Source organism: Xiphias gladius, chromosome 15 (genome assembly GCF_016859285.1).
Source record: "Xiphias gladius isolate SHS-SW01 ecotype Sanya breed wild chromosome 15, ASM1685928v1, whole genome shotgun sequence".
In the NCBI taxonomy this organism is placed as follows: Eukaryota; Metazoa; Chordata; class Actinopteri; order Istiophoriformes; family Xiphiidae; genus Xiphias; species Xiphias gladius.
In genome coordinates, this window is record NC_053414.1 from 7,626,187 (window position 1) to 7,653,678 (window position 27,492).

The 27,492-nt window shown below is 42.6% G+C and overlaps 1 protein-coding gene across 1 annotated transcript; it reads left to right on the forward strand.

Annotated features, from left to right (window-relative positions):
• The first annotated feature begins 1,792 nt into the window (after positions 1 to 1,792).
• Positions 1,793 to 21,045, forward strand: LOC120800646 (homeobox protein unc-4 homolog). Its single transcript, XM_040146896.1, has 4 exons — positions 1,793 to 1,891; positions 15,916 to 16,234; positions 16,954 to 17,129; positions 19,912 to 21,045. Exons 2-4 carry the CDS (start codon positions 15,970 to 15,972, stop codon positions 21,043 to 21,045), a joined length of 1,575 nt encoding a protein of 524 aa, XP_040002830.1. The 5' UTR covers positions 1,793 to 1,891; positions 15,916 to 15,969.
• Positions 21,046 to 27,492: the final 6,447 nt, after the last annotated feature.

Below are 27,492 nucleotides of genomic sequence, written 5' to 3' on the forward strand. Positions count from 1 at the left end.
AATCTCTAATTTATAAAAGTATTCAGACCCTTAAGTCAGCACTTTGTAAAAGCCCCTTTGGCAGCAACTGCAGCTTTGAGTCTTCTGGATTAAGTGCACCTGGATTTGGGCAGTTTATACAATTCTTCCTGGCAGATCCTCTCAAACTCCATTAAACTGGATGGGAAGCATCTGTGAACTGCCATCTTCAGGTCTCTACAGAGATTTTCTGTAGAGTTTAAGTCCGGGCTTTGACTGGGCCACTTTAGGACAGTCAGTGACTTGTCCCGAAGCAACTTCAGCATTGTCTATATGCTTAGGTCATTGTCGTGCTGAATCTGTTGCCCGGTTCTCAGGTTGCATGCACTTCGGAGCAGGTCCTCAAGGACCTCTCCGTATTTGGCTGCAGTCATCCTTCCCCCAGTCTCCCATCCCTGTGGTTGAGAAGCCCCCCCCCCCATAGCAGGATGCTGCCACCACCATGCTTCACCGTAAGGATGGTATTAGCCAGGTGATGAGCAGTACCTGGTGTTCCCCAGACAAAGGGCTTGAAGTTCTGCATAAAGACTTAAATGTCCGTCTATTTTGGACCAGAGAATCTTTTTCCAGGCAGACTGGCTTTTGTCTTGCCACTTTACCATAAAGGCCTGATTGATGGAGTGATGCTGAGATCGTCGTCCCACTGGCAGGTTCTCCCTTCTCTGCAGAGGACTTCTGAAGGTATGTTAGAGTGACCGTTGGGTTCTTGGTCACCTCCCTGACCAAGGCCCTTCTTGCCTGGTTACTTGGTTTGGTTGGATGGCCAACTCTAGGAAGAGTCCAGGTGTTTCCATCTTCTTTCATTTCACAATTTTTGAGGTCAGTGTGCTCCTGGGAACACTCAAAGCTTTAGAAAAAGTTTTATACCCTTGCCCTGGTCTATGCCCTGCCAGAGTTTTATTGCAGAGGTCTACAGAGAGTCCCTGGGACTTCATAGCTTGGTTTTTGTCCGGACATGCGGTATGAATTGTTGGATATACCTGTATATACACACCTTTCTAAACGATGTCCATTCAATTCAATTTGCCACAGGTGGACACCATTCAAGTTCTAGACATTTCGCCAGGATAATTAAAGCAAACAGGATGTACCTGACAACAATTTGGTGTGCCACAGCAAAGGGTCTGGATTACCCACAATACAAACCTTCATAGTCCCCAAAAGCCTTGCAGGTGTAGTGAATGGTAATTTTTTACATGTATAATAAGTAATCTTCTGATCCTGTCTTATAGAAGAACCTTATGTCAAACTGTAATACTAAAAAATTTATTATTTTGGTTTCATATTGTGTTCACATTTTACATTTTCCTATATAAAGTTGTGTTTAATCAAACTACTACAGACTAACTGACACATAGAAAACAGGTCAGGTCTTCTTAATTAGTAGTGCTGGTTAGTTTCTGGATCTCGGTGCAAAATATAACGAAGTTTCCATCTATCTATTGTGCTTCGTGCAATGTACCTAATGAGAACTTTTGCACAAGGGGCCAGGGCCTCCAAACAGGTTAATTTGGCCATGGCACTGTTATTTTTGGTAGTGTGAGTAGGATAGAGGCAAAAATAAACAAACCAACAAACTTTTTTTTCTGTAAATCAGCCAGTAGATACCGTATTTTTGTGCATTTAATGATAGTAGTAATAGTGGGAATATGGTCATGTTGATGCTCAGTGAAATGAATTGCTGTAGTGTTTTGAATGAAAATCTCCTTTGCTTCTGATTTCGTAATCGAGATTTGTCCATGATTGCAGGGGCATACAGATTTGCCATAGTACACAGAGAGATGCAGATTGCCACAACAGTTTGAAGACCTGCACGGTGTCTAGTTCACCAGAAGGAGGTGCTGGAGATCCACAAGGATGAGCAGAGCATACTGTGAGTGAAAATGCTGTAAGATATTCTAGGGACAGTTTGGGCCTACCTTAGATTCACCATGAACTCCTCAGCACACACATACATGCTACTCAGTATGCCCATATTTTATTTAACAATGAAATAGGGTATGTAATTTTATTTACATTTAATTAATGTAATATAATATCAGAAAACTGTAAATCTTAAAATCTGGATGTCACCACTACTGTACGTCATTATTGTAATTTACAATCAGCTTTATCATAGATTTTCTTCTACATGAATGTCATGAAATGTTAATTTCATCAACATATACTTTATGTTCAGTTCAAAACAGATACAATTGAAGCATAGCACATCATTGGTCATTATATAATCCTCAAGTCAAGGCCAATCTTAAATTCCAGTCCTAATTTGGGAGCAACATGAAGAGTGTCATGTCATCTACAGTGACGGCCTGACGGCAGTGTGTTTCTTTAAAGGAGGGTATTTTGGGGGTTAAAAAGACAATCAAATCTAGAAAAGTCGTGTGTAAATCCTGGTATTTTTCATGTAGCCTGCAGTCGGCCTGCAGTGAATTGACTTTGACAATTACAATAACGGGATAATTGCAATCTGTCACCATATATTCGTGTTAGCATATCACAGAATAACCAATCCGAGTGCAAATCAGTCCACACACATGTCCCCGATCTGCATAACACACACTGCTCCCCGCTTTGTAATTATAAATGAATTTCACGGTGCAAGGTTTTTAATGCAAATAATATGGATCTTTTTTTCCCCTCTCTGACCAACAGGACCGAGTGCGAGTGTGTGTGTATTTATGTGTGTGTGAGAGAGTGAGAGTGAGAGAGAGAGAGAGAGAGAGATGGGGAGAGAGAGAGAGGATCAGATTGCAGCCAAGCTTTGTTTGACAAGCCTCCCCTCTCAAACGAGTTAATGGGATGGAAGTTATTTGCCACCCTGAGCTTACGATGCGAGGTCGAACAAAAGCATTGAATCAAAAAAAAAAAAAAGGCGTCAATAAATGTGCTGGAGACAATGAATTAAAATACACACGAGCAGGACAAAGACAGCCAGATGGAGACTCGGTGTGTGTGTGTGTGTGTGTGTGTGTGTGTGTGTGTGTGTGTGTGTGGTGGTCTGGTTGGTGACAGGGACCCCATCAGTGCAGGATCAGAGTGGGGAAATTGGAGGACAATGTTGGAAGAGGGGTGTGGGGGATAATTTAAACCGATTGGGGAGGCGGTGTCCCAGAGGTGCATAATTCACTCATTCATTAACTAGACCAAACAGGAGCCAATATTAATTAACTCGTTCCTCGTGCCGAGACGCCCCAAGAAGCTTGAGCTTTGTTGTCAATTTGCCACAACAGTTCTTGGAAGTGAAGGCATTAAAATCAGAGGTGACAGGCCAGAGGGTGAAGGAGGGTGTTATACGCGAAGTCACTGTATGCATGAGTGTAGTTTGTAAAGCCTTTGAATAGATAAATAATAAGTAATCACTGGTGGAAAGAACTAAGTACACTTGTCCTCTGTATACCTGTTTTCTGCTCCTTTATATTTCTAATCTACTACATCCAGTGGCAAATATTGTACTTTTTGCTCATTTATTTGAGAGCAATATTTACTTTGGAGATTAAGATTTTACATACGAAACGAGATTATTATTATATTATTATAATTATTGCTTTTGTATGACCAAAGCATCCATTAGGATATAAAAAATTAGATCCAGTTTCCTGCTTACATTAATGCACATACAACAGTAATAATATATAATAATATAATACTTTGAAAAGGGGCTATGCTGCATAATGAGTATTTTTTCTTTTGGTATTTTGATAAGTACATTTTAATGATAATATTTTGTATGTTTCTTGTATTTTTACATCGTGGCATTACTTCTTTCACTTCATTAAAGGAGGTCTTTGTGTACTTCTTTCACAACTTGTACTATTACTACAACTACTGCTCATAATGATAATAACCGCCACCAGCACCACCATCTTTGGTGGAAAGTAACTCAGTACATGTACTCATACTTATTCGTTGTGAGGTGCTTGTACTCAAGGCTTGGCCCCCCAGTAGCTTAGTCTGGCCATGCATGTGCTATACATAGTATAGTAAATACTATAGTATTTCCAGTTGATACTACTTTATATTTATACTCCACTGCAATTTTCTTGCGCTTCTTAAACCAATACATCTGTTTGACTCCTTGATAATTTGACTTTTAGTCTGTCTAAACACAACATATAAGTAGCTCATAAGTTGTGATACTTTTGTATAAATCAATCAACCAAATGGTATATAAGTTAAAAAGAAAGCTACATTTTGCTACATGCACATTTATGCATCAATAATAAGATATCTAGTAATAAACTATTCAGAAAGAAGTCGTTTTGTATCATGAGTACTATACTTTTGACACTTCCAGTACATTTTGATGATAATACTTTTGTACTTTTACCCCAGTAAATTTTTAAAATGTGGGACGTTTACTTGAAACAGCACTTTTACATTGTGGCATTGCCATCCCCAACACCACCACCACCCCTTCTTATAATAATAAATATCTCTCTCACACACACACACACTCTCACACACACATCCACTCCTTCCCCTCTCCCCCACTGGGGGGCGCTCCTCCACTGATTCTGATTCTGCTGTCAGGCCCTGCTAACTTTGATTACGGTTTAAATTGGCTGAATTTAATGAACGTTGCCTAATTAGGCAGGATAACAGCTTTAATTGATAAGTAATTATCTGCCACAAATTGTTATTAATTCTCCAGCTCTGTCTGATAGTGTACTGACTCTAAAGCCTCCTCCATTCCCCCCTCTGTTCCCCCTCCCTCCCCCCTTCCCTGCAGCATTTTGTATTTATGTAAACAAGCAGTTGTAAACAATTAGGCATATGTTAGGATGGGATATTCCAGAGGGTATCATCAGGCTGTGCTTAGTGGACTGGCAGTTTATGTGAAATTATTTGCTCTCGCTGACTGATATCTTCAAGCATTAATTACTTAAACTGTCCTGTCATTTTGGCTGTGTGCCATCGGCTGCATGCTGTCTTGAGCAGTAGAAAAAAGAACGCAAGGAAAACAGCAACATCAGAGCTTGTTTTGCATTTAAGTGAACTGAACATTAATTTCAGAGTAAAAGGGAAGGTGCTTTGAGTGATTTGATGCGGTAGATTGCTCCAAGAGTGTTGCATCTACAATATTGATCAACAAGTTATAGTGTCGCCGACTAAATCTAACAGTCTTGCAGAGCACACCTGCCTGTATCCGAGGGAATATTGTAGATCGGTGGAGGATTATCACAAGTAGTTGAGCGTTAATTGATCTAGAAAAACATTTAAAACACTAACAAATTTTTTTTAAGAATCCCAAATTAAGTTATTAAAAGAAAATGTGAAAAAAACAGTATCAACCAGGTTTTAACTTGGATGATGAAGAGATACATTTCGAGGGTTTTGCAGCATCTTAGTCCCTTAAATAGAGGCTTTGAGAATAGCCTTCTCATTTTTGAGTCACCTCAGCATCTTACACCTCCAGAGGCAACAGTCTTAGAAATCCTGGGTTTGCTGCTGTCAGGTGTACATCCTGACTGTGGATGTAGGCTGAAATTAAAGAAAGAAAAATCCACAATTGTGAAATCGAAACACTTTCCACATAAACTCTCCTGTGAAGGTTCTTTTGATAGTCTATGGAGATTCAAGAGCCTCACTAACACAGACGCTCCCGTGAAGTCAAGTCTCTGGAAACTTATGGAAACTCAGAATCACTGAAGAGCTGACTATAAGTAATAGAGATATTTGTATAGGAAAATGTCACCAGATTGCCTTCTATAGCTATGAAAGAGGCATTGAGAACAGGAATATGCCACCAAAAGTGTCATTTTGCCCAGCTCGGGCCTATGGTTTTATCATCCTTGTTTGAGCTCCCCAAGGTGTAGACCGAGCTACGGACAAATGTAGCCCATAGATTCAGTGCAAAAAGCATACAACCTGTCCACAAAAGGCAAACGTGCGTTAGCTGAATAGCTGGACTTGTCACCGTGGCTCAGGTCTTCAAACAGCCTCATAAAACATGTAAAATCCCAACCAAATTTCATATGACTGATCAAAGTCGGTGTTGCACTTACTGACTCTATCGCACAATTATGTATCATTCAACAGATTACCAGTAATAAATGAACAAGCAGCAATGGTGTTTATACTGTAAATCAAAATTATAAGGAGTTAGGAGACATGAGGACCCTGGTGAGGGGAGTAAAAAAAATCATCAACCAAAGTCCAATGAAGAAAACCCCTTGTTTCAAATAGCATCAATCCTTTTATTTCAGAGTGCACGAGCCATTCATACTGAGCTATTCATTAAAGTGATTTAAATGAGATCTGCATGAACTTGCTTCCTAATTAAAACATCTTTCCTCGTTTACAGAGCAGCTTTAAGCTGAGCTCTTTGGGGGGAAAGGAGGGGTGTGTGGGTGGGGGTGTCGGTGGGGGGGGGGACTTTCTCCTCCTTCCTTCCACCCCTCCACCATTTCTCTCCTAGCAGATGGTTTTGTTGGGCTCCAGTAGCCAGCCAGTAGCCAAATAGGCTGATCCATTCTTCCTCTATGTGCCCATCAGATCTGGGCATTTGTTTCAACCTCCACCCCCAACACACACGAGCACACACGTGAACACGCACACACAGGCACACACACACGCACGCAAACACACACACACACACGTGCTCCAGAAGATCAAGAGATGCGGAGAAAAGTATTGATTGGGCCACTAAAATGTATATGCAAATACTTCAATTGAGTGCATAGAAAATAAGCATCACCATTTCTCAAATTATATCATTACTATATTTTGAAAATGTTAATTTGCATAGAGGATTTCCCTGCGGGGTAGGGGGGTTAATTAGGTCTATTTCCGTGCGGCTTGTGCCGAGACAGCCAAGAAAAAAAGGGGGGGGGGGCAGAAGAAAAAGAAAAAGAGAGGGAGAGAGGGGGAGATCCGATTTGCTGATAACAATTAAAATGGCATTTTGGACTCTTCCAAGCATTGAAAATTTTTGGCATATTAAGCACGTTTCACGAAAAGGTGATAAGTCAGTTTTAATTGAAATGAAAGTATTGCTCCAGAGGAAGTTTGGCTTTGGTTACATTTATTCTAAATATATATACACAGGGAGACTTTGAGCAACACAGATTTTTAAAAGGCATCGTGTTGAAATCTATCAAACAGGAGGTGAATTAAAGAAAAGAACTTTGTACTGAAACGCTATTTTCATTCCCTGCAAATATTCTGTCAGAGGGACAATTACGCTCGTAATTAGAAGGAGGAAAAGTTTTTAATTGCGTGGAGAGAAAGAGCTAAACGCACTTGCCTGGAAATGGTTCTCGCCTTCTCTAAATTATCAAAGCTTCCATTATGTGTCAGGAAAAAGATTTGTGGAAAAAACCAAAACATCAATACATTAAAGCCCTTCACTTTTAATTGGAATCGCATCTAGTTTCGTGGTTTTAGGCTGCACAAAGCGCACTGCAGGATCAAACACCAGCCTCCCAACAATTAATTTAGATTAGACTCTTAATTATCAACCAATCGACTAAATAATGACTGACTTCATTTCAGATGGTTAAAAATTAACTTGCACTCAGTAATTGAGTAATTAACTCTCGACTGCTTCACCTTAGTTTGGTAATTAAAAAATAAATATGACTTGATTCCGCCTCTCAAGAGGCATATTGGGAGTTTTGTGGCTCAAAAGAGATTCTTATTCTGAGCAGTACCCTACATGGTCATGGATTTAATTTTTTTCTCCAGGAGCCATGTTTGAAAAAAAGGTTTTGTTGGTACCTGGGGAGGTTCTTCTACATGTTGAGGCACGGTGTTTCCATGTCCACATGGCTTTGTGAATATAACTGTTTAAGAGCATGTATCCCCATGGGACAGTGACCTCAGGTAAAGTACGGTATTTTAACTGTTCACTATACCTCGTTCCTTTTCTGGACACATGCAGGCAGTCTCGCTTAAGAACACGTGTGAAAAAAAAAAAGTCTGAAATGCGCTTAAAATAAATATCATAATCAAATAGTCTAAACTAAACCTTAAGTACTCCACCAACCATGTCTCAAATTGACAATAGACACTGAAATAGACATTCAAATCAATATGTATTTATTTTGGGAGTTTATTTGCCAATGGTTGGTCACAGGCGTAGCTTTGAGTTTTTAGACATATATGTCATCTGGCAGCAGTGGTGGTCTATAAATACGAGCGAGGTGGGGTTGTGTTTGGAGGGTTTCTGGACTGGCAGAAGAAATGGGTGAGGGAGTAAAAGACTAAAACTCATCCCTCCCCCAGTGCCCACAGTTGAAGTGCTTTTGAGCAAAGACTTTCTCCCAGAAAAACTCCAGTGGAGCCGTTCAGTGGCCAACAGTGTGAGAGTGCGACTGTACTGCACAGTCTCTGGGAGCAAACTGATGTGTCTGTGGCCTATCCTGGTGTAGGCCATAACTGGTAAATGACTGATAGCTGGCACTGTGGATAATCTAACAAGACTCAGAGTCCACAGCCATGTTATGCAGCTCTGTTTGGCCGTATTTAGCCACACTAGTGCTTTGAGCTAAATACTAACATCGTCTTGCTAACATGCTTACGATGACAATGCTAAGATGCTGATGTTTAAAAGGTAAAATGTTTGCTAAATAGCACTAAGCTGAAGTTGATGGGAACGTCCTGAATTTTGCAGGTATTTGGTCATAAAGTACTGGACAAATTTAAATTATGACCTAAAGTTGGCGCTAGGTTAAAATTTAAGGTAACAAAGAAGCTATTTCTGTGCTCGATTACATGACAATCCATCCGGTAGCTGTGATATTTTATTTGGAGCCAAAGATGTCAACCTCAGCGTGACACTAGAGAACACGAAAATCATTAAGATTCGCCAAATTCCTGAACCAACAATGAAGATGAATTAAAATTCCCAAATAATCGAGGAAGTGAGATGAAAATTAGGCTGTGATGTTTGTTGCAAATATGGTTTTAATGCATGCACCTGAACCTTTAGGTGCTCGTGCACGCAAATGTGTTGTGTGCATTGAGACTTTTTAACTCACTGACATACATCCAGTGCTTGTGGTGTACAAAACTTTGTGGTGACGTTTTCTAGGAAGCCACTCTGGCCACAGGCTACTGCAAACTTTAGACGGGGCAGGTTTTTATTTAGTTTCTTTGGGACTTAGCAACCAGTCAAGTTAGCAGTTGATAGCTGAGGCTAAAAAAAGGAAATGTAAGGTTCAACTGGACATAGAGGGATTTGTTTTAATATGCGTTGAAGCATTGTGAACGTAAGTGTTAGGATAGACAGTGCAACACAGACACACAGCTTCACTCTGCACACATTAGGATAAATATGTTCCTTTTCCAATTTATGTATAAAGTTGATGTCTATAGGTCATGTGCTGAAAGCACATTAGAATAATAACTGTGTGAATGTGCCAGCATTTTAGTCAGGAATAATACAAGCACTTTATTTAGAACAGATGTTAATTATAAATATCTAATGGAATAAGGCACAAATGGACCACTAGAGAGGTTCTGCGGAGAAGTGTCAACTGGATGTCGTGTGTTATTGTGTGTTTTTGCTGTAAAAACGTGAACATGGTTTAGTTATAAACCCAGAAAATACCTGACTTCATTCAGACATTAGCTCAGAAAAGTGATTCTTTATTTGGGGATTCCCTGTAACTCCACAGGGTTTCTGGCATGTACCTAAACCAAATTAAAAATAAATGTAAGTGTTTTTCCTCAACCCTTTTTCCTCTCAGATCTTAGATGACAGCTCAGAAGCAGTCACCTCAGCGGGGACCGATACTTGGTTTTGTTTTTTCACCCCTTCTTCCTTAAGTGTGGGTTTGGTTGTGTTGACTGCACAGAGACAGAGGAGAGAGGGGAGGGTGGGGGCTTGAGGCAAGGCAAGCCGAACCCTGGCCTGTATGTGAGTCGCCCATCTTATTATCAAGTTAATTAAAGCTAGCATCTGACAATGTCACTCGTGCCCAGCGAAAAAGGAGGAGGAAGGAAGAAAAGCGAATTTAAATGCTGCAGTCTCTTAGGACCTCATGTCAAGGGCTGCTTTTCAACGAGCACTGCATGTGTTTGGCTCACACAGCCACTGGGAAAGTACAGGGAGGGGGCCTTTTTTTTTTTTTTTTTTTTAAAGGGCTTTTATAAGCAAATGACAAGAAGGCATTGGATTTTGATGTTCAAAAATGGCAGCAGGAAAATAAATACACATCAGAAAAAGCAGCAAAGAAATAAAAAGGGAATAGAGAGAGCAAAAGGGAGAGATAGAGGCGGGGTGACATCAAAAGTGCCTCTCGAGCTGTTCAAAGTTGCTCTAAGATTGAGGAAAGGGGGTTTATAACAGCTCGACGACCAGCCAACATTAAAGAGTCCTTTTAAAAACGAGACATTGAAATGCAGAAAGCCTGCTCATGTGTGGACTCGGGGTCAAGTAACGGAGGGATTATATGGTTCTTCATAATAATATTAATTAAACAATTTACATGCTAATAAGGTAACAATTATCGGAGCTTCTGGTGAAAGATTCAGGTTATTACAACACGCCAATCCCAGGGCTACGGGTCACAGGCAGAACAGCAGAGAGAAATCTCAACTCAAATTAACATTCTGTCAGCTCCAGAAATTGGATAAATAAAGTCGAATTAATTCACAGTAATGGAAGAGGGAGGGGGAGGCACTTATTCAACCAGCTCTGATTACCATTCAGTATTCACCAGCACGCGGGTGGCTTTCTGTCAAGAAATTTAACACAAAATGAAGCAGTCACCGCCTCAGGCAAGATCTGGCCCCTGCGACACCGTTTACAATTTATATGTATAATCTCTCTCTCTCTCTCTCTCTCTCTCCGTCTCTCTCTCTCCGTCTCTCCTTCCATCGCTTCCCCAATGATGTCCACCTGGACACTTAGTTGCTCCTGGCCTGTGCCATGATTGTAAATTTCAAAACCTTTCATTTTCCAATGCACACTTCAATTTGAGCACCATTTCCCCCGCATTAGACAAGACCCTTAACTCAACAGGATAACTTGAAATTGTAATTGCAGTTATCTTCTCTGTTTTTAACCTCCTCTAGACAGACACCATGGGATGCTCAAATTTTCTTCATGTATTCAGTTTCACTAAAATGGCTATTGTTGGTCATCGGAAGAGGCAGTGTCTATTGTTTTCAATGAACGAGAGCCCAAACCCCAAAAGATGCAAGTTTTAAACTCATTTTCTGGGAGAGAGCTAACCGAATTTCGCTTCAATTTCATTTTACTGCATATAAATTCTTCGGCTTACCATGCTAGTAGAGTGGCTCTAGGGAAGGCGATGTCAGTCAGTCGGTCAGTCCGCCACTTGGCCCACACTGAAATATGGACGATATATTTACAAAATCTAGAGCCTGAATTGGCACAAATATATTCTACAGACTTTCATTGTCTCCAGAAGACGAATTCCACTGACTTTTCCTCTAGCGCCACCATGAGGCTGACAAATGTCGCGTCAATTTTGAGGTGTATTTCCACGAAATGTATGTCCCCCATAGGATGAATTATTATAACTTCGGTGATTAGCAATCACTAATTATAACAATCACTAATTGCTAAAAAAAATCAGCCTTGTCACTCCGAGCATGAAACACCATCAATTAGCTCAAAGCTCGCCGGGCCTACAACCTCACAGCGCTGCCACTGCGGCTCTGGACTCCTGTGCTGGAATACCGCTTCTCCGAAGATACATGTGAACGTCTCCGTCAACCTAAACAGAGAAAGGTGTTGAGTGCGGTGCGGACGTGCGCGTCAAGCAAGTCTATTGGTCGATTCAGCCCGAGTTTGGGAGGCGGGTTTGAAATGGAGAAGAAAACAAATGTGAACATACTACATACAAGTATAAAATAAACAGCCACTCAGAGTATCTGAACAACCCAGTGCACAGTCACCAATGTGCAGCCCGGAAAAGTATAATTGGTCTAGTTCAAGTCAATACCCCCTTAAATAAAAAAATGCATGGCTACAAATGACATATGTTGGTTTGCTCGTGTTTTTCTGTAAATGTATATAGAAAAAAAATATTAAATGTTCTATCTGGCGACGTTATATATATATATTAACGTGTTTTTTTCTAAATTGAAAAAGCTGCGATTTGTATTTCCTTCGTGAATGTTCTAGACAAAAGTAAATCATGAAAACTACTGATTTTTTTTGTTACAAATCCCCTTTAGAAGAGCCTCAGTAGCTCAGTTGACTGTAGTATCTTTGGCTTTTCCCATCCTGGGATCCCACAGATGCGAGTCCCATTGCCTGTAACTGTGACGGCCAATTCATACATTTTTTTTAAAAATCCAAATATTTGACCCAAGAGCCCATATTATTCAAAGTCATCTTTAATGGTTCGTCCAGTTGACATTGTTTGCTCTTAGGTGTGCTCTTGGGCCCTTTCTCAGAGATTGTTATGGAGAATACTTTTCATTTGTGTCTATTTCCGGAGTCAGAGCCAGAAAAGAATTTTCAATGCTTGTTCTGACCAAGAAGCAACACAGGACGACTGTTGCAAGTTGTCTTAAAACTGTGCGTGGTGGAACAATAACCGTGGGTGACTTAATACCGTCCAGGCCTACTGACTCCGCATAGAAAACAACTGACAAACGGGACTAAGATCGAGGATGTCATCATCTTTTAGTTAGCTGCCTTCAGCAAAATCGGAGAATCGACCCAATCAAACTTGGCCCCTTAAATTTGGAAATGTTCCGGGAAGATCCATGTTTCTAATGCTGTGTGTCCATCATGTGTTTAATTTTCCATTTAAAGGGGAGACAATGCTTAGAGAGACAATTCAGAGTTCAAACGGCAAGTGCCATTAACCAAGGTGGAGCAAGCTGAGAAAAGAACCAGCTACCAGCATAACATCAGGAGCAGAAGGTTCACTGAAGAACCTTTATCTTTATGTAATATTTGTCCTATATAGTGCATCCACTCCAACGTACCGCGTTTATTGAATGACATCCAACTTTGACATAATTTGGTGCGTCACCTTAGTGGTAATCACATTAAAGTTTCACTTTTTTTTTTTATAGCCATTGGGATCAAGTACAACAGGGCACAGCTATCTTGACCAAACAGGCAGTTTTTTGAAATGGGAAATAAGGAGGTGCAAAGTAACAGTGTAGAAAGGCAGATGATGGATGGATGTCAGCTTACCTTCCAGTCTGATTGACCTGACTGAAATTTTCTGATGCACACAAGTTTTTCTTGTTTGCAAACCAAACCTTAACCAAAGGTTAAGGTTTGTGTGGAATTCACTGCGTATAACTGCAAACTAAGTTGTCATAACAAATTAATTGTACGTGTTTTAGTGCAATGATTGAAAGACTGGCCATCTTTGGTGGAGAATTAATCATTTCTTGGGTAGTGAGCGAATAAACATGTAATTGTCTGTTGTTTGTTCTCTTATAGTTTATTTCATATAGGCTTGTTCAGAGAAAACAGCAAAGATTCAGAGGTCTGAAACTCCTGCCTGACTAATAGACTCCGGGGTAAAGCCTCATGGTTAAAATCATGCAAAAAGCCACCCGATATTGTCCCATAACGCTAGGTGCACAGTTTAAGATGACTGCGGTCTCTATGTGCAAGTATTGAATTCTTGAATCATCGCATCATGTAGGCTACAACCCACTTGACAACATGTCGGTGTAAGATCTTCAGGTGAAAAATCGAAATAATGATGCGGAATTTGGCTTTGGTAGGATGACTAACACACTGGATATGGAAGGTGTGTGTGTGTGTGTTTTATTTTTCTTTTGGGGGGGGTGGGGTGGTGGAGAGAGGCTTGTTGTTTAAAATGCGATGTGACAGCTCAGGAAAACGGGGGATGATAAAAGCGCTGTTATTGGATCAATCTGGTCCTGAATGCCCCTGTAAAACACTTACACTTACACACACTTACACACACACACACAAACAAAATGCAGGAGCGGGTACACACTCCCATGTGAGAGAGAAGAAAAGAGACGAGAAAGGCAAGGTGGTCATTGCTTCCTAAAGTTAATGTGGCACCACCTTCTGACAAGGGACCATTTATAAAGAGTTTATAAGCTGTTATACATAATTTACAAATGCTTCATAGATAAGTTAGAAGCCATTAATAGCAGCTTTTGGGTTGCCTGGTTGTGGAAAATCCTCCTCCATCACAAAACCTCTCTTTTTAACTCTTTACTGCACTGGGGACACCTGTCCAATGGGCTGCTTGACCACTCATCCTCTGGAAAAACAGATGCAGAGCACCTGGACCAAAAGCCATTTATATACTGCTTATTCAGATTTACAACTGCAGACCAGACCTACTACGGTTTAACCATTTAGTAACTTATACATAAAGTTTGACTATATCTGTTGATATAGATATAGTGCGTGCAAAACTTAAAATGGTTCAAATGTAGAGAGAATAATTCAGTAAATGTGAAATGTTGGAGGTGAGAGCTGTTTTATTACATTTTTTTTAAGTTAAGAAGTTCACATTCTGTTGTTAGAATAAAGACTCTCATCCCTCATACCCTGTTTAAATGAAATGTTTTGGTAATAACGAGGCTGTGTGTTTCTATTCAGTCATAATGCAGTTATAAATGTTGGTAAACCCTCAATAAATACTTAGGGTTTCACACTTTCTAATAAATCATCAGCTTTGCAGTTGAAACTCTTAGTAGGACATTAATAAAGTGTCTTGGGTTTGTCAGTTTTGTAATGAGCCAATTACGAAGGTTAATAAATGATCAGTAAAATCCATCAACTCAGCAGTTGTAAATGTTGAAAAGCGGCTTATGTGTGCATTTTGCTCCAGATGCTCTGCGGCCGTTTTCCAGAGGATAAGCGGTCGAACCGTCCACCGGAGAGGGTTCGGTCACGGAGTACAGCGCTAAAACGTAGGGAAGAGTCTCGTGCTTGAGGCCCGGGTGGATCATGACACCCCTGAACCCTCCTAGGAACAAGACGGCCAGACCGAAAGAGACACAAAAGGACCACAAACCACGCGGCCGCGTCCTTTGTTGACATCTGCGTCTCTTTGAGGACATTTCTCGTCTCTCTGTGGTCATTTTGTGTCTCTTCGTGGCAGTTTTGTGTCTTTTTGTGGTTACTCTCGCGTCTCTGGTTAGTTTGGGTCTCACCCTGGTCATTTTGGGTCTCTCCCTGGGACATTTTGCAGGTGAAGATCCTTTTAAGTTATCCATGCATGACCCGGGGAGAATATTCCACAGTCTGGCACAACCCAAAAGCCGCTCTTACTAACGCCCGATAGCCGGCGCAGGATGTTCGGCCGATATATCATGAACTGATAAATCCACTAATTACAGTCTTCGAGCCCTTCACGAATGGCGCCTAAATCATAAAGTGGTGCCGGAAAAAAAACCGAAACAAAACCTTGTAGGTTATATTCCTGAGAATTTAATGGAGTCGGCCTGTCAATCACTTCGCCGTTTCCTCGCACCAGCTTAGCCTCGTCCTCATTGTTTTGACAGGGCTGAATTAAGGGACCGCGCCAGGTGTAATTAGCGATCGATCCGGGGAGAAGGAAAGCGCTCGTTCGCTCCCTCGCTCCCTCGCTCGCTCCCTCCCCTGGTTTCCCCCCCTCGCGCTCTGCCTTCCGCTAGCCCACCCCATTAACCGCGCCTCTGACGTCACCGGGCGATTAGCGTTTCTCATTGGTCCCGCGAGCAGATGGAGGAGTCCTAATGAGCTGGCTCGCGGAGAGAAAGAGCAGGGTTGACATCTCGGCCGGACCGTAAACGTGAAATACCTCGCGCAGCCCCGGTCTCCGTCGCTTCGCTGTACAGATCCGCGGGAGTCGACCGTCCGCCTCGGTTCCCTTCCCTCCCCCTCCGCCTTCGCCTCCTCCTCCTCCTCCTCCTCCTCCTCCTCCTCTTCGTCCTCTTCCTCCGCTCCCTGACTTTTTTTTTTCTTGACTGCATGTTCAGCCACACTGCCTCCCTCTGCGTCTTCACTTCGGCCCCGCCGCAGCCCGGGCGAGCATGGACAGTCGGGTACTCGAGCATCCTCACGCCCAGTTCGGAGGCTCCTTGGGCGGGCTGGTGGGCTTCCCGTACCCGCTCGGCCCCCACCACCACCACCACCACCACCACCAGCACGTCTACGAGCTCGCCAGCGGGCACCAGCTGCAGTCCGCGGCCGCCGTGCCCTTCTCTATAGACGGATTACTTAACGGCTCCTGCTCGGCCTCGGTGGTCAGCTCCAACCCGCTCCTGTCGTCCGACAGCCAGCAGTTCAAACTCTCAGGTAAGCCCGTGTCTTTTCGTCCGATGACTCATGTATAGACCTGCGTGGAAACAATGCGTTGGAGCAGGAAGTGTAATAAATGTAAGTGGCTTCTTTATGGCCAAATAAAGGTGTTTTAACCGGACCCTTGAGGCTAAAGGACACTTTTCTTTAGCCACCGGGGAAAGATTTTGAAGGAGAAAGTAGGTGTGCCGAGAAAATCACGTTGTTTAAAAGTTTTGGAGTTTAAAAAGAGAAAAGTTAATGTGCAGGTTCATTTGTAACAATGTTTTGGTAAAAGCTGAACTGAATGCCAAAAAAAAAAGAACAACTTGTCGTTGAGCTGTCGCTATGGGAAATTGATGCTGTGGCCCTGACTCTTGCGTATTTCATTGTAAAAACTGATTTGGGCAGAGTGTTGGGAAGGCTGTCAAAAATTAAAATACAGCATAAAGGTGTGTGTGCTTTTTATTAAAGGCCCAGATTCTGTGGCGTGATTTGTCAGAGTCCACCAACAACATAATATTATAAAAATAAAAAAATAAAATAAAAAAAAAGGTGAGACAGTGGTGAGCATTACACCAAACCGCGGCTTTACGAGCAAATAATGCCATGACAGTCCTGTAGCATGAACCCCTCTCTCTCCCCTCTCACTAACACACTCACACACACCCACCCCAACACACACACATACACATTTACAAAAACACACGCACGCACGCACACGTCGACCACTGCAGATTCTGGGGACCCGGATAAGGACAGTCCCGGTTGTAAACGGAGACGCACGAGGACGAATTTCACCGGGTGGCAGCTGGAGGAGCTCGAGAAGGCTTTCAACGAGAGCCACTATCCGGATGTGTTCATGCGGGAGGCGCTCGCTCTCAGGCTTGACCTCGTGGAGTCCAGGGTTCAGGTAAAGACACGAAGACACGGGTCACACTGAAAAGCATCATGTTATTTATTTTAGGGAGAGGTTGATCTTTTTTTTTTTTAAATATTATTCTGATATTTCAATACATTTTAATCTCACTTCCACGTCAAAAAAGCAAGAATTATTCCATTGTAAGAATAATTAAGAGGAGCCCTCGTGTTGTGATGGTCCACGAGGGCCTGCCCCGCACTGAGATAGCTATTTGTCAATTATCAAAGCATCACTAAAGGGTCTCTTTTGAATTATGCATGGAGGCAACCTATTGATTTATGGGTTAATAAAAACAAGGCTATTTACTCAGCAAACCAAGGCGTGAAAATGGTAACTAGGATTCTTCCTTTACCTTAGTTTTTTTTTTTTTTAAGTTTTTGAATTTATTCACAATTTTACCCTTTAAAAAATCGTTTTATATAATTTTAGGTGGGTCACTATAGGGTTTAGGATAATTTTAGATTATTATTATTATTATTATTATTGATATTATTAATATCATTATTATTATTATCACCATAATTAATATTAATAATAACACTATTATTGTTATTAATTATATTAATAATATTATTATTGGTGTTATTGTTATTATTATTATGGTTATTATTAATATCATCATTATTATCACCATTATAATTATTAATAATAACACTATTATTGGTTATATTATTAAATTATTATATATTGGTTATATTATTATTATTATTATTATTATTATTATTTTTAATGTTGTTGTTAAAGACAAAATAGATAATAGTAAAAGTATGATACTTTAAGATTATGCTATTTTGTAGTGGTAGAGATGTTAATAACAACACCATATATCTAATGTAACAGATAATAATAATAATATCTTAATACTAATAAGCAGTATAATAATTGCTATTTAACAATGTACCAGAACAAAATCATGTCTCTTTGAGCAATTTAGAACAGGAACAAAACGAATGTAATTTTGTCAAAGGTGACGATTCAATCTTTCGCCATTAGAGGTTCATTAATTTTAATCATAATAATAATAATGGAAAATTAAGGAAAGGAATAGGTTCAGTAGTGTTTGTGCCTGTTTGTTAAGTATGCAACAGCATGGTGTTCTGTGTCACTTCTTCGTCGCCTGATATTCATGTGCTTCTAAGTGCTCTCCCCTTACTGCTTGCATGCATGGCTGGGTCGAGTGAACGCGGGACAGAGGCACGGCTCGCCGTTGCTGTATGTTGTTGGGGGATTTCGCTCCTAAACCTCAGATTATTGTTCCCTCAAGCTGCTTAGCGCTCCTTTATCACCAGGTTTGCGGGGGGAAGATATCACCAACATTAACAATTCATGCGCGCCGTCCTTATTATGCAACGTTCCTCGGATCCTGCGTCTGCATGCTAAACTCCTGGCGTTATCAGCGCCGAACATGCGGCCCTGAGCGCGCCCAGAGGCCGGGCGGTGAGAGCTCTCAGGCGGGGGACGCTCCCTCTCTTGGCCCGGCGCGGAGGGCGGAGAGCCGGGGACTGCCGTGCGATTGTTAGAGCCCCCATGTGAGCGGAGGTCCGGGTGTGAAAGAATATGCAGAGGAGGGATATGGCCGATTTAGCTGCGGTGCAATTAAATGTTACTGGCGGAGCTGCCTATTACGCAGACTCATTGGTGATTAACACCGGCACATCTGTGCATCTGCTGGTCCACCGCTGTGACCTATTAACCTAATGTACCCTTTGGATGTTTAAAGCTGCAGTAAAGAAAGAAAGAAAGAAAGAGAGAGGTAGAGGACAGTCTTTTCACTCGTTTCAGGGCTTTGTGGATTTTTCCAGCAGTTGTTTGGATTTGTAGGCAATCTGGTTTTGTCCCCCTGATCTGATAACCGCTCTGACACTGACTCATCAGTTTGGTTTGAGGCAGGTGTGAGGTCTGCTGTTGGCTGAGTTTGTCTCAGACACACACTATAAATGACATTTTGTCTCCTGCAGTGAATCAGCTAATGTTTCCGTTTGTCGTGATGGGGGACTAAATATTAGGGACACAGCTTTGGAACTAAATCCAGGAAAGTGATCAGGAACAACACACAAACTAGCCCCTTAAAAAAACACCACAGAGTTGAATCAACTCATCTCGGATAAATTGTGAAAACTGAACATTATAGGCTTCACAATGCTGCGATTTTATTTTTTTGCAGGGATGTTATTTTTGATTGCATTACATTGTAGAGGTGTCTGTGTTAATGACACGCAGCCCAGGATGAACGAACGCACTGTTTTACCAAATTTATATTATAATTGTAGTCCCAATAACTGTTGCAGCCAACAACACTTATTATCATTGTCCATTAATTGACCCATTATTTTTGTATTACAGTGTAAAATGTCAGAAAGTATTGAAAAATGCTCGACCCATTTCCCCAGAGCCCAGGTGACGTCTTGAATTTGCTTCTTTTTTTTTTGGTCCAACCAACAGTCTAGACCACAAAGATATAGAACAGAGAAAAGCTGCAAAGTATTGGAAAAGCTAAAGTCATTTAAGTCATGTAATAACCCAAATGACTGATAAACTATCAAAATCATTTTCTGCCAGTCGATTGATTGATTAATCGACCAATCATTTCACCAATAGTCCCAACGAAATTGCAGAAAGCAACGTATGACGTTAAAGTGTCTGAAAAGAACACAAGCAAAACTCATCTGATTTCACCAATTTCCCACACATGTATATGTGTGTTTCATGTGTGTATGTGTGTGTGTGTGTGTGTGTGTGTGTGTGCGTGTTTACGTGTGTACAACGTGCATAGGTCTGGTTCCAAAACCGACGTGCTAAATGGAGAAAAAAGGAGAACACAAAGAAAGGGCCGGGGCGGCCGGCTCACAACTCCCATCCGACCACGTGCAGCGGCGAGCCCATGGACCCCGAGGAGATCGCACGCAGGGAGCGAGAGCGGGCCGAGAAGAAGAAACGGAAACAGGAGAGGAAGCTGCTGAAGTCACAGAACAAACTTCTCCCGGGTGAAAGCTTCCACACACCTGGGGGTTCAGAGAGTGACAGCGGGGTCTCCCAGTTCACTGACAGCGAGCAGCAGTCTACAAACATTAATGGGACTATTCACATGGAACTGCCAGCAACAAAGGGTGCGGGGGGACACCAAACCGAATCCAGCTGTGACCAAACGAGACACGACTTCAGCCAACTACAAAACCACCAAAACCAAAGAACCGCGGGAGAACCGGAGCAGGTTTCTCCAGGCAGCACGCACAGCTCCAGCCCTGGAGGCCCCAGGTCCTCTGCCCTGCAGAAAAGAAACCCTTTCAGTGTGGAGAGCCTCCTCTCTGACGCCACGCCTCGCAGGAAATCTCAGCTGGACTTCCCTTCGCTGCCCAGTCAGAGGACGCTGGTGGGGAAAGGTCACTTCTTGCTTTACCCCATTACCCATCAGCCCTTGGGCTTTCTAGTGCCCCAAACAGCCCTGAAAGCCACACCGTGTCAGGACAACATTAACAGGCTCGGCCTGGGACAGAGGTGTGTGCCAAGTGAAGGGAGTCCCGCTCCCTCTGACCTCTCCAGCTTTGTCACTAAGCCTCTAAACCCGGATCATACGGAGCATCCCCACAATCACGTTAGCAATAGAGTGGACGGAGCAGACGTGGAGGAGAGTGGCGGCGACTGCAGCGAGGGAAGGTTCCCCGCGTCTCCTCCACCGAACAGTGCGGCTCAGGCAGCTCTGGCCAGGCTGAGCTCCGCACAGCCCAGCGACGGCGGCGAGGAGAGGAGTCCGAGAGTTCAAACGGAGGCAGCGACCAACGGCTGCCAAGCTGCCGAGCTGTGTGCAAGAGAGGAGCGAGCGTCTCCAGACCTCTCCAAGCGTCTCAAGGCAAACACAGACTGTCAAGAAACACCCGGAACAGATGGAGAGGATGTCGATATGGACTAACACTTGCAAGGAGCAAACATAAACAAAGGACCAGGAACACCGCTCAGACTATTCAAACATTCCCAAAGCTCTGCTGAGAAACTCTAAAACATATCAGGAATCAGGAGACTTAATTCTCATCTATTTTTTAATCATAACGTGTGATCAATCCAGATGGCCCCCAAAAGCTGGGGCTGTCCTCATATTCAGGCTTTAGGCCCAAACACCTTTAGAGGCAGGTTCTTTTTCCCTCTTTTTTTTTTTTTTTTGGTGACCAACTTGTAACAAAAACTAGGCTACAATAAACATCTTACACACAACAAAAATCCTCAGATATTGTAAAAAAAAAAAAAAAAATGAGAAAATGATATTTATATGTAAACATTTTGATAAATAAACTTATTGTTTAAATTGAATCACTGTCTTTCCAGGGCCCTTTCGAGGGGGGGTGGGGGGGTCGCTGTGTGGCAGAACCTCGGATCATGGCGGCTGGAGTTTTGTCGTGTTACAGCAGATAAATCCCCCTTTTCTCTGTGTAGTGAGCCGGAGCTGGGGCTCAAGTCCGTCTGGCTGTTTGTATTTATTGCTTTAACAAATTTATTCATTTGAAAGGCCGAGCTGGAATGAGGTTAGTGGCCGCGGGCTATAGGACCCTGCGCCTCCTGCTGAGTTTTGATATGAAAGTAATTATTTTCCCACTGGCTGCCGCGGGTCTCGAGGCAGTTTTTTTTTTTTTTTTTTTTTTCTCCTCCCTCCCTCCCCTCCTTTCAGCCCAAAGGGTTATTAGACATTACCGATTTCTAGTGATATGGAATCACATAAACTTCCTACAATAATAGAATTAGCATGAAAGGCAGGGGTGTCAAATTGAAATGAGAAAATAATAGCCGCGCCAGCTGCACCGTGTGCCTGCGCGCGCGTGTGTTTGTGTGTGTCTGTGTGTGTGCGGGCGCGCGCGCAGAGTGCGCATAGAGTATTGAGCGCGAGGAGGAGGATGAGATGGTGGGAGATTCGTGGGGCGGAATTTTCATGAGCTGCCGCGGTTGTCAGACGGCCCTTGTAGTCGGCTATATTAAGATAGATGTTCGATGATATCCCTCATTGTTCTGTCGCTTATATTGATGTTGCCGCCTTATCGCCCTATTGATCATGTGTCGCACATAATAGGACAGGCGCGCGCCCGCCCGCCTGCGCCTTTCTACAAAAGCGCCCGGGCCCCTCGTCATTTGTTCTAATAGGACTGCGAGTCCCTCGGGAGGAGACAGATAGCCCAAAGATACGGGGGTGGGGGGGTGAGAGGAGGCGAGAGATGTGCCAGCCTCGCAAAAATAAAATTTTTGACCAATTGTTGGCTGAGCGCGAAAAAAAAACCCCAAAAAAACAAAGTAGAAGAAAGTGAAAAATGGCTGAATTAGAGATGTTTAGGCACACAAGACGAGACGAATTCTCCCAAACGTGCAGGTGTGCGCCCACTGCGCGCGCACCCCTCTTTTGGGAAGAGTGCGTTTAGCTCATGAAGTGTAAACGCCACCGGTTCCCTGGAAACTAAAATCCCAATTATTAAAACCATTAATTCTGGCGAGCCGGTGCGCGGAGGAGCCGCGCTGACAGCCCGGCTAAATAGCCTCTCCCCGATCCCTCCCGGTCACCTCGCCTTTATTTGCAAATAAATTGAGGGGGATCCGAGGGACAGAGCTTTACTTTTGCCGCGCCGACCTAAAATGAATTTCCGCGCCTGAGTCCCTTTAATAATATTTACATAATTTTCGCTCAGTGACTCTGCTATTTGCGCTGTAGGAAGCGGGGGGCTTATAGGAAAATAATTAGACAGGGGGGCGAGGAGGGAGCCCGAGTGAAAAACGGCGGGAGGAGGATGGGTTAAGACCGAAGCTGAACACTAAATTCCCAGACAGCTAAAATCAATGAAAGTAATAACCCTATTATTTAATTCATAAGGACATTATTTTCCCATAAGGCCTCAGGAAACGTCCCCTTCGACCGAAACAATCACATTAAATCGTTCATTCCGCGTGCGCTGTGTGAAATTTCTACTTTTATTCTCTTTTTTGGAAGCGGTGTGTGTGTGCGTGTGTGTGTGTGTGTGTGTGTGGGGGGTGCTTTGTTATAATCGGTTAGTTTCAAGAGTGCGATTAATTAGAAAATATAGGTTTGATCTCCCCTCTGCAAAGGCCTTTGTAATATGTGTGTGTGTGTGTGTGTGTGTGTGGAGACATAATGAATGAAAAGTGAGTCTTTGTTGTAAAATTATGAACTTTTTCAAATAATTATAGAGATAAACTTTAAAAAAAAAAAAAAAAAAAAAAAAGAGAGGTACCACGTTGTTGCCTAAAAGCTATGGACATAAAATGGGCCCCCGCATTACCGGAGGTGTAACGGATCATTCAGACTGCAGAACAGCTTTAAAGCTCCAAACGAGGAACCAAAATGTAACTGTAAAAATCATAACATTTACTCAGCTCAACTTTTAAGTAGCTCACTATATATAAATAGTGTGTCGCTTTATTAAAGTGTGTGTGTGTGTGTAGCTTTAATTAATTTGGAAATAATGAAATCACCCCCCCAAGATAAGTCCTTCGCTGCGTTTCAGCTGTACGTAAGATCCAGACACAGGCTATTATTAAAACATTATGTGATTTTCCCAGCTTTTGTACACTTGTTTGGTATTTTCCTTTTCAGAAATTTGAAATGAATGTCACTGAGCTGCAGTCTGCTTGTCAAAACTACAAAATAGAATCATTACTTTTCTACGAATGTGGGAGAGAAAAGTCCTGTATGTCAGATTTTGTGTGTGTGTGTGTGTGTGTGTGTGTGTGTGTGTGTGTGTGTGTGTGTGTGTGTGTGTGTGTGTGTGTGTGTGTTTTTTAATATAAAATGAAGTTGCAGCCAGAGATCTATTTGTCTAGTTAGTTAGTTGAAGGGCTACAACATAAAACACTGAGTGGACTGAGTGGGTGAGAGAGAGATGGAGAGAGAGGGAGGGAGAGACCGAGGGAGGGGGGGGGGGGGGCGTTTTGGTGGTACCAACAGAAACAACCAATCGATCAAGCCGAGCCCGGACCGGGCAGGCCCTCCCGCTGTGACCGTGCCGCTCATGCATCACACTTTATGAATTCAATTTCAACCGGGTAGAAATTTTCAATTTGAACGCGCGATCATTACGGCGTGGGGGGGGACAGTGTAAATTGTTTTTGCTCTATTATGCATTCGGACGCCATCATTTTTCTTTCTAATTACCGAGGTGTCAGTGCGGCCTGTCACCGGGGCGCTGATTTTCAATTTAACTGATCATCATACATTCATTTTCCCATTTGATAAATCTGCTCTGTAGACGCGCCCGCCATGCCCGGAATATTAAGCGGCGCTGGGGCGCCGTAATAGGGGGATGTGTATGCGGCGATGAGCGCGGATCAGCCAGCTAATTTAGCACCTTGCACATTCCCCGTCTCCTTCCCCCATTTCCAATTCTCAAGAGGAGGCAAGAGGGAGAAGGGAAAAAAAGAAAGACAGGGGGGGAAAAGGAGAGGAGAAGAGAGGAGAAGGTCCAATGGCTGCCTAACCTCCAAGAGTGAAGGGGTGGGGGGGGGGGGCCCTGAGGTTAGAAAGAATCAGAAATAATGTCAGAGAAGAAGAGAGAGTCCTCCGGTCCGGGTTGTTGGGTTTTTTTTTTTTTTTCTTCTGACGCAATTTAGAAGTAGGATTAATTAACGCTAATTGAGTTCTTCAGTACGTGTTATTTTTATTTAATATAAACAAATTTGCACAATTAATTATCGACGTAATTTCAAGAACCTACCCCCCCCCCCCCCCACCAACCTCTACCACTCCCTGACTCTGACGACGTCAATTAGCAGCTTTTCTCATTAGGTTCAGGCGTCCTTGATCCGGACTGGATGGGCCTAGAGCCAGCGTCAGACGTCAGTGGATCCTCCGTTGGACCCACTTGACTGACAAAACCGGTGATACGTCGATATATGTTGAGCCTAAACTCCCATCTAGCTAAAATGGTTGAAGGTGGTATTTTATTTATTTATTTTAAAAAGCCACAACAGCTATAGGCCTAAGAGTTTATTCCACCTTATTCAGCGTGAAAGATTTACTCTGAATGTCTTTAGTTCAACCATGTAGGCGCTAATAAAAATCTCTAAATCTAATGAATCATTAAGGGGGTGTCACAAAAAAAAAAAAAAAAAAAGCTGGAGCTTTCAACCACATCTCACGGTCTTCATCATTACTGTAAAGCACTTTGTGACTTTGTTTTTTTTAAAAGGTTCTGTATGTATAAAGATATTATTATGATTATTATTATTATTATTTTCATTACTCATCTGTGGATCACTGACCACAGCTAATCGAAGCTCCGGGAAACTAGATCTACTGCTATTTCCAAGGTCCGGACTCAACTTTCATGCCCCAACGAGGAAACAGATTAAACAAAAGTAAAGTTAACTTTTTCCCTAAATCAGACATTTTTATTTTGAGTTACCCGAAACCAAATTTACCGAACGAGCGACTGATCACTAAGCCATTTCAAAATCAATGACCCTTCTTACCCATTAAAGAGAATCTTGATTCTCTCGAAACTAATTAGAGGTGAAAGCTAATTAGAATTATAAGAGAAACTTATGAGTTCAGTACTTTATGGGCCCTTCAGCCCAAGTTCAGGGCCTCCTCCTCTTGAAACTGAGTGCAGCTGCACCTCGTTTTTAATCCTGATGTTCGGTGTGGGCTCCTGGAGGCCTCTTTCGCAGCTCAAGAAACAAACAAAGCAAACAAAAAAAAAACAGGCTTAACATTGTTTTATCCGCCTGTTACTTCAGGACCTCTCCTAATTTTCCGAGAGTTGCTTTTAAGCATGATTCTTGAACTGGTGACAGGTTTCGGGAGTCTGCAGCAGAAGAGTCCCATTATTTCTGTCTGAGGTCTCTGAGACCCCAGCTGTAAAACATGGTTAAACACAATGAACTTTCGTATGATCTCTGATACGTGACTGGTCTTTTTAATGCAGCATTATCCCTCCCAAATCCAGGTTAAGTCCATTTGGATCTCTCTTACTGGAGTTTTATAACAGTTTCTAAGTCTAGGGAGTTAAGACTTCACTGGGGTCCCAGTGTCACTGGATTACGTACTGTACTGTTGTCTGCAAATGACTTTCTGGCAACAAAGTGAGTTTATATTTGTTCATTTATAGCCCACATGACATGTAAAAAACATGACACATTTCCTTATTTGGTGTAATAACAAGGCTTTATGGTCTTTTTTTTTTTTTTTTGCATTTCCTTACTCTATCAAATGTGCAAGTTCAGTCTGTTGCAAAGGGAAGGGCGACTGCTTCAATGCTTGTTTAGATTTTTGGATTTCAATAAGGTGAGAGGAAGAGGAAAAATATATTTAAAGAAAAAGGTGTTGGATTTTGCAGAAATTGTTTTCATTTTTTTACACACACGGAAGTGGGGCATGAGGAAGGAGGCCAAGGGTTAATTTTCACCTAGTAGTTTTTTTTTTTTTCTTTCTCGAAATCCCAAATCCCTATTTGGTGTTTCTAGATGTTGACTGAGGCACACACACCTCGTTTAAATGCCAATAAGTACAGTCTGGAGGAGCGCACGCATGTGTGTGTGTGTGTGTGTGTGTGTGTGTGTGTGTGTGTGCGCGCGCGCGCAGGGGTGTGTTGTAGTGTAATGAACGTTTATGGGCATAAAGCAGCTTTGGTTTTTGTCGCGTTCTTTGTTTCGTCAGCCCAGTGGTTGTAATAAATGCCAACGAGCCAACGGGATAGATTTTAATTAAGTCAGTGAGAGATGAGTGGAGTGACACAGAAAGCGGGGCAGGGCGGGGAGATGGAAGTGGAGGGGGACAGCTTTTCAATAAATCGGTTCGCTCAGGGGTTAGTCGGTGATTTCCTCGGCAAAGTGTTGGTGCCGAGCAGGACTCGGCAGTAATTTGGTTGATAAATCAGCCGCGTTAGGGGCATGGAGCTCGCCGGTCGACCGGTCGGTTCCGCGTGTGATTTATGTGTTACCCGGGGGTCGTACACAAGCCCATGACAGTCCAGGATGAATTAACCGGGGACCGGCGCGCTCCTAATGAGCGGGTATTATTTCGCACACACCCTTCCTGAAATAAAAAAAAAAAAAAAAGTGTGAAGAACGAGCCTGGCATCCGACCCTCCCTCACCCCCCCCCCCCACCTCCACTGTGCCATCCCTGAGGTGAAGCATTGATTCAGCATCAGAGAGTTAAACACACAGACAGACAAACAGACACACACACACACACACACACACAGCAATAATGTGTTATTTATGTACAGTATAAGAGAGACAAACTGTTCAATAGAGGTCTGGCACTAACTGATTGGGGTTAACTGAAGCATAAAAGTGAGAGATACATTTCCTGACAAATGATTCACACACAAAACAATCTCATCCCATATCGATCATCAATACTG

Coding starts and splice junctions, on each gene's coding strand:
- LOC120800646 (XM_040146896.1), top strand. CDS start 15,970: ATGGACAGTCGGGTACTCGAGCATCCTCACGCCCAGTTCGGAGGCTCC. Junction 16,235..16,953: donor CCAGCAGTTCAAACTCTCAG/GTAAGCCCGTGT, acceptor CGACCACTGCAG/ATTCTGGGGACCCGGATAAG. Junction 17,130..19,911: donor TCGTGGAGTCCAGGGTTCAG/GTAAAGACACGA, acceptor CAACGTGCATAG/GTCTGGTTCCAAAACCGACG.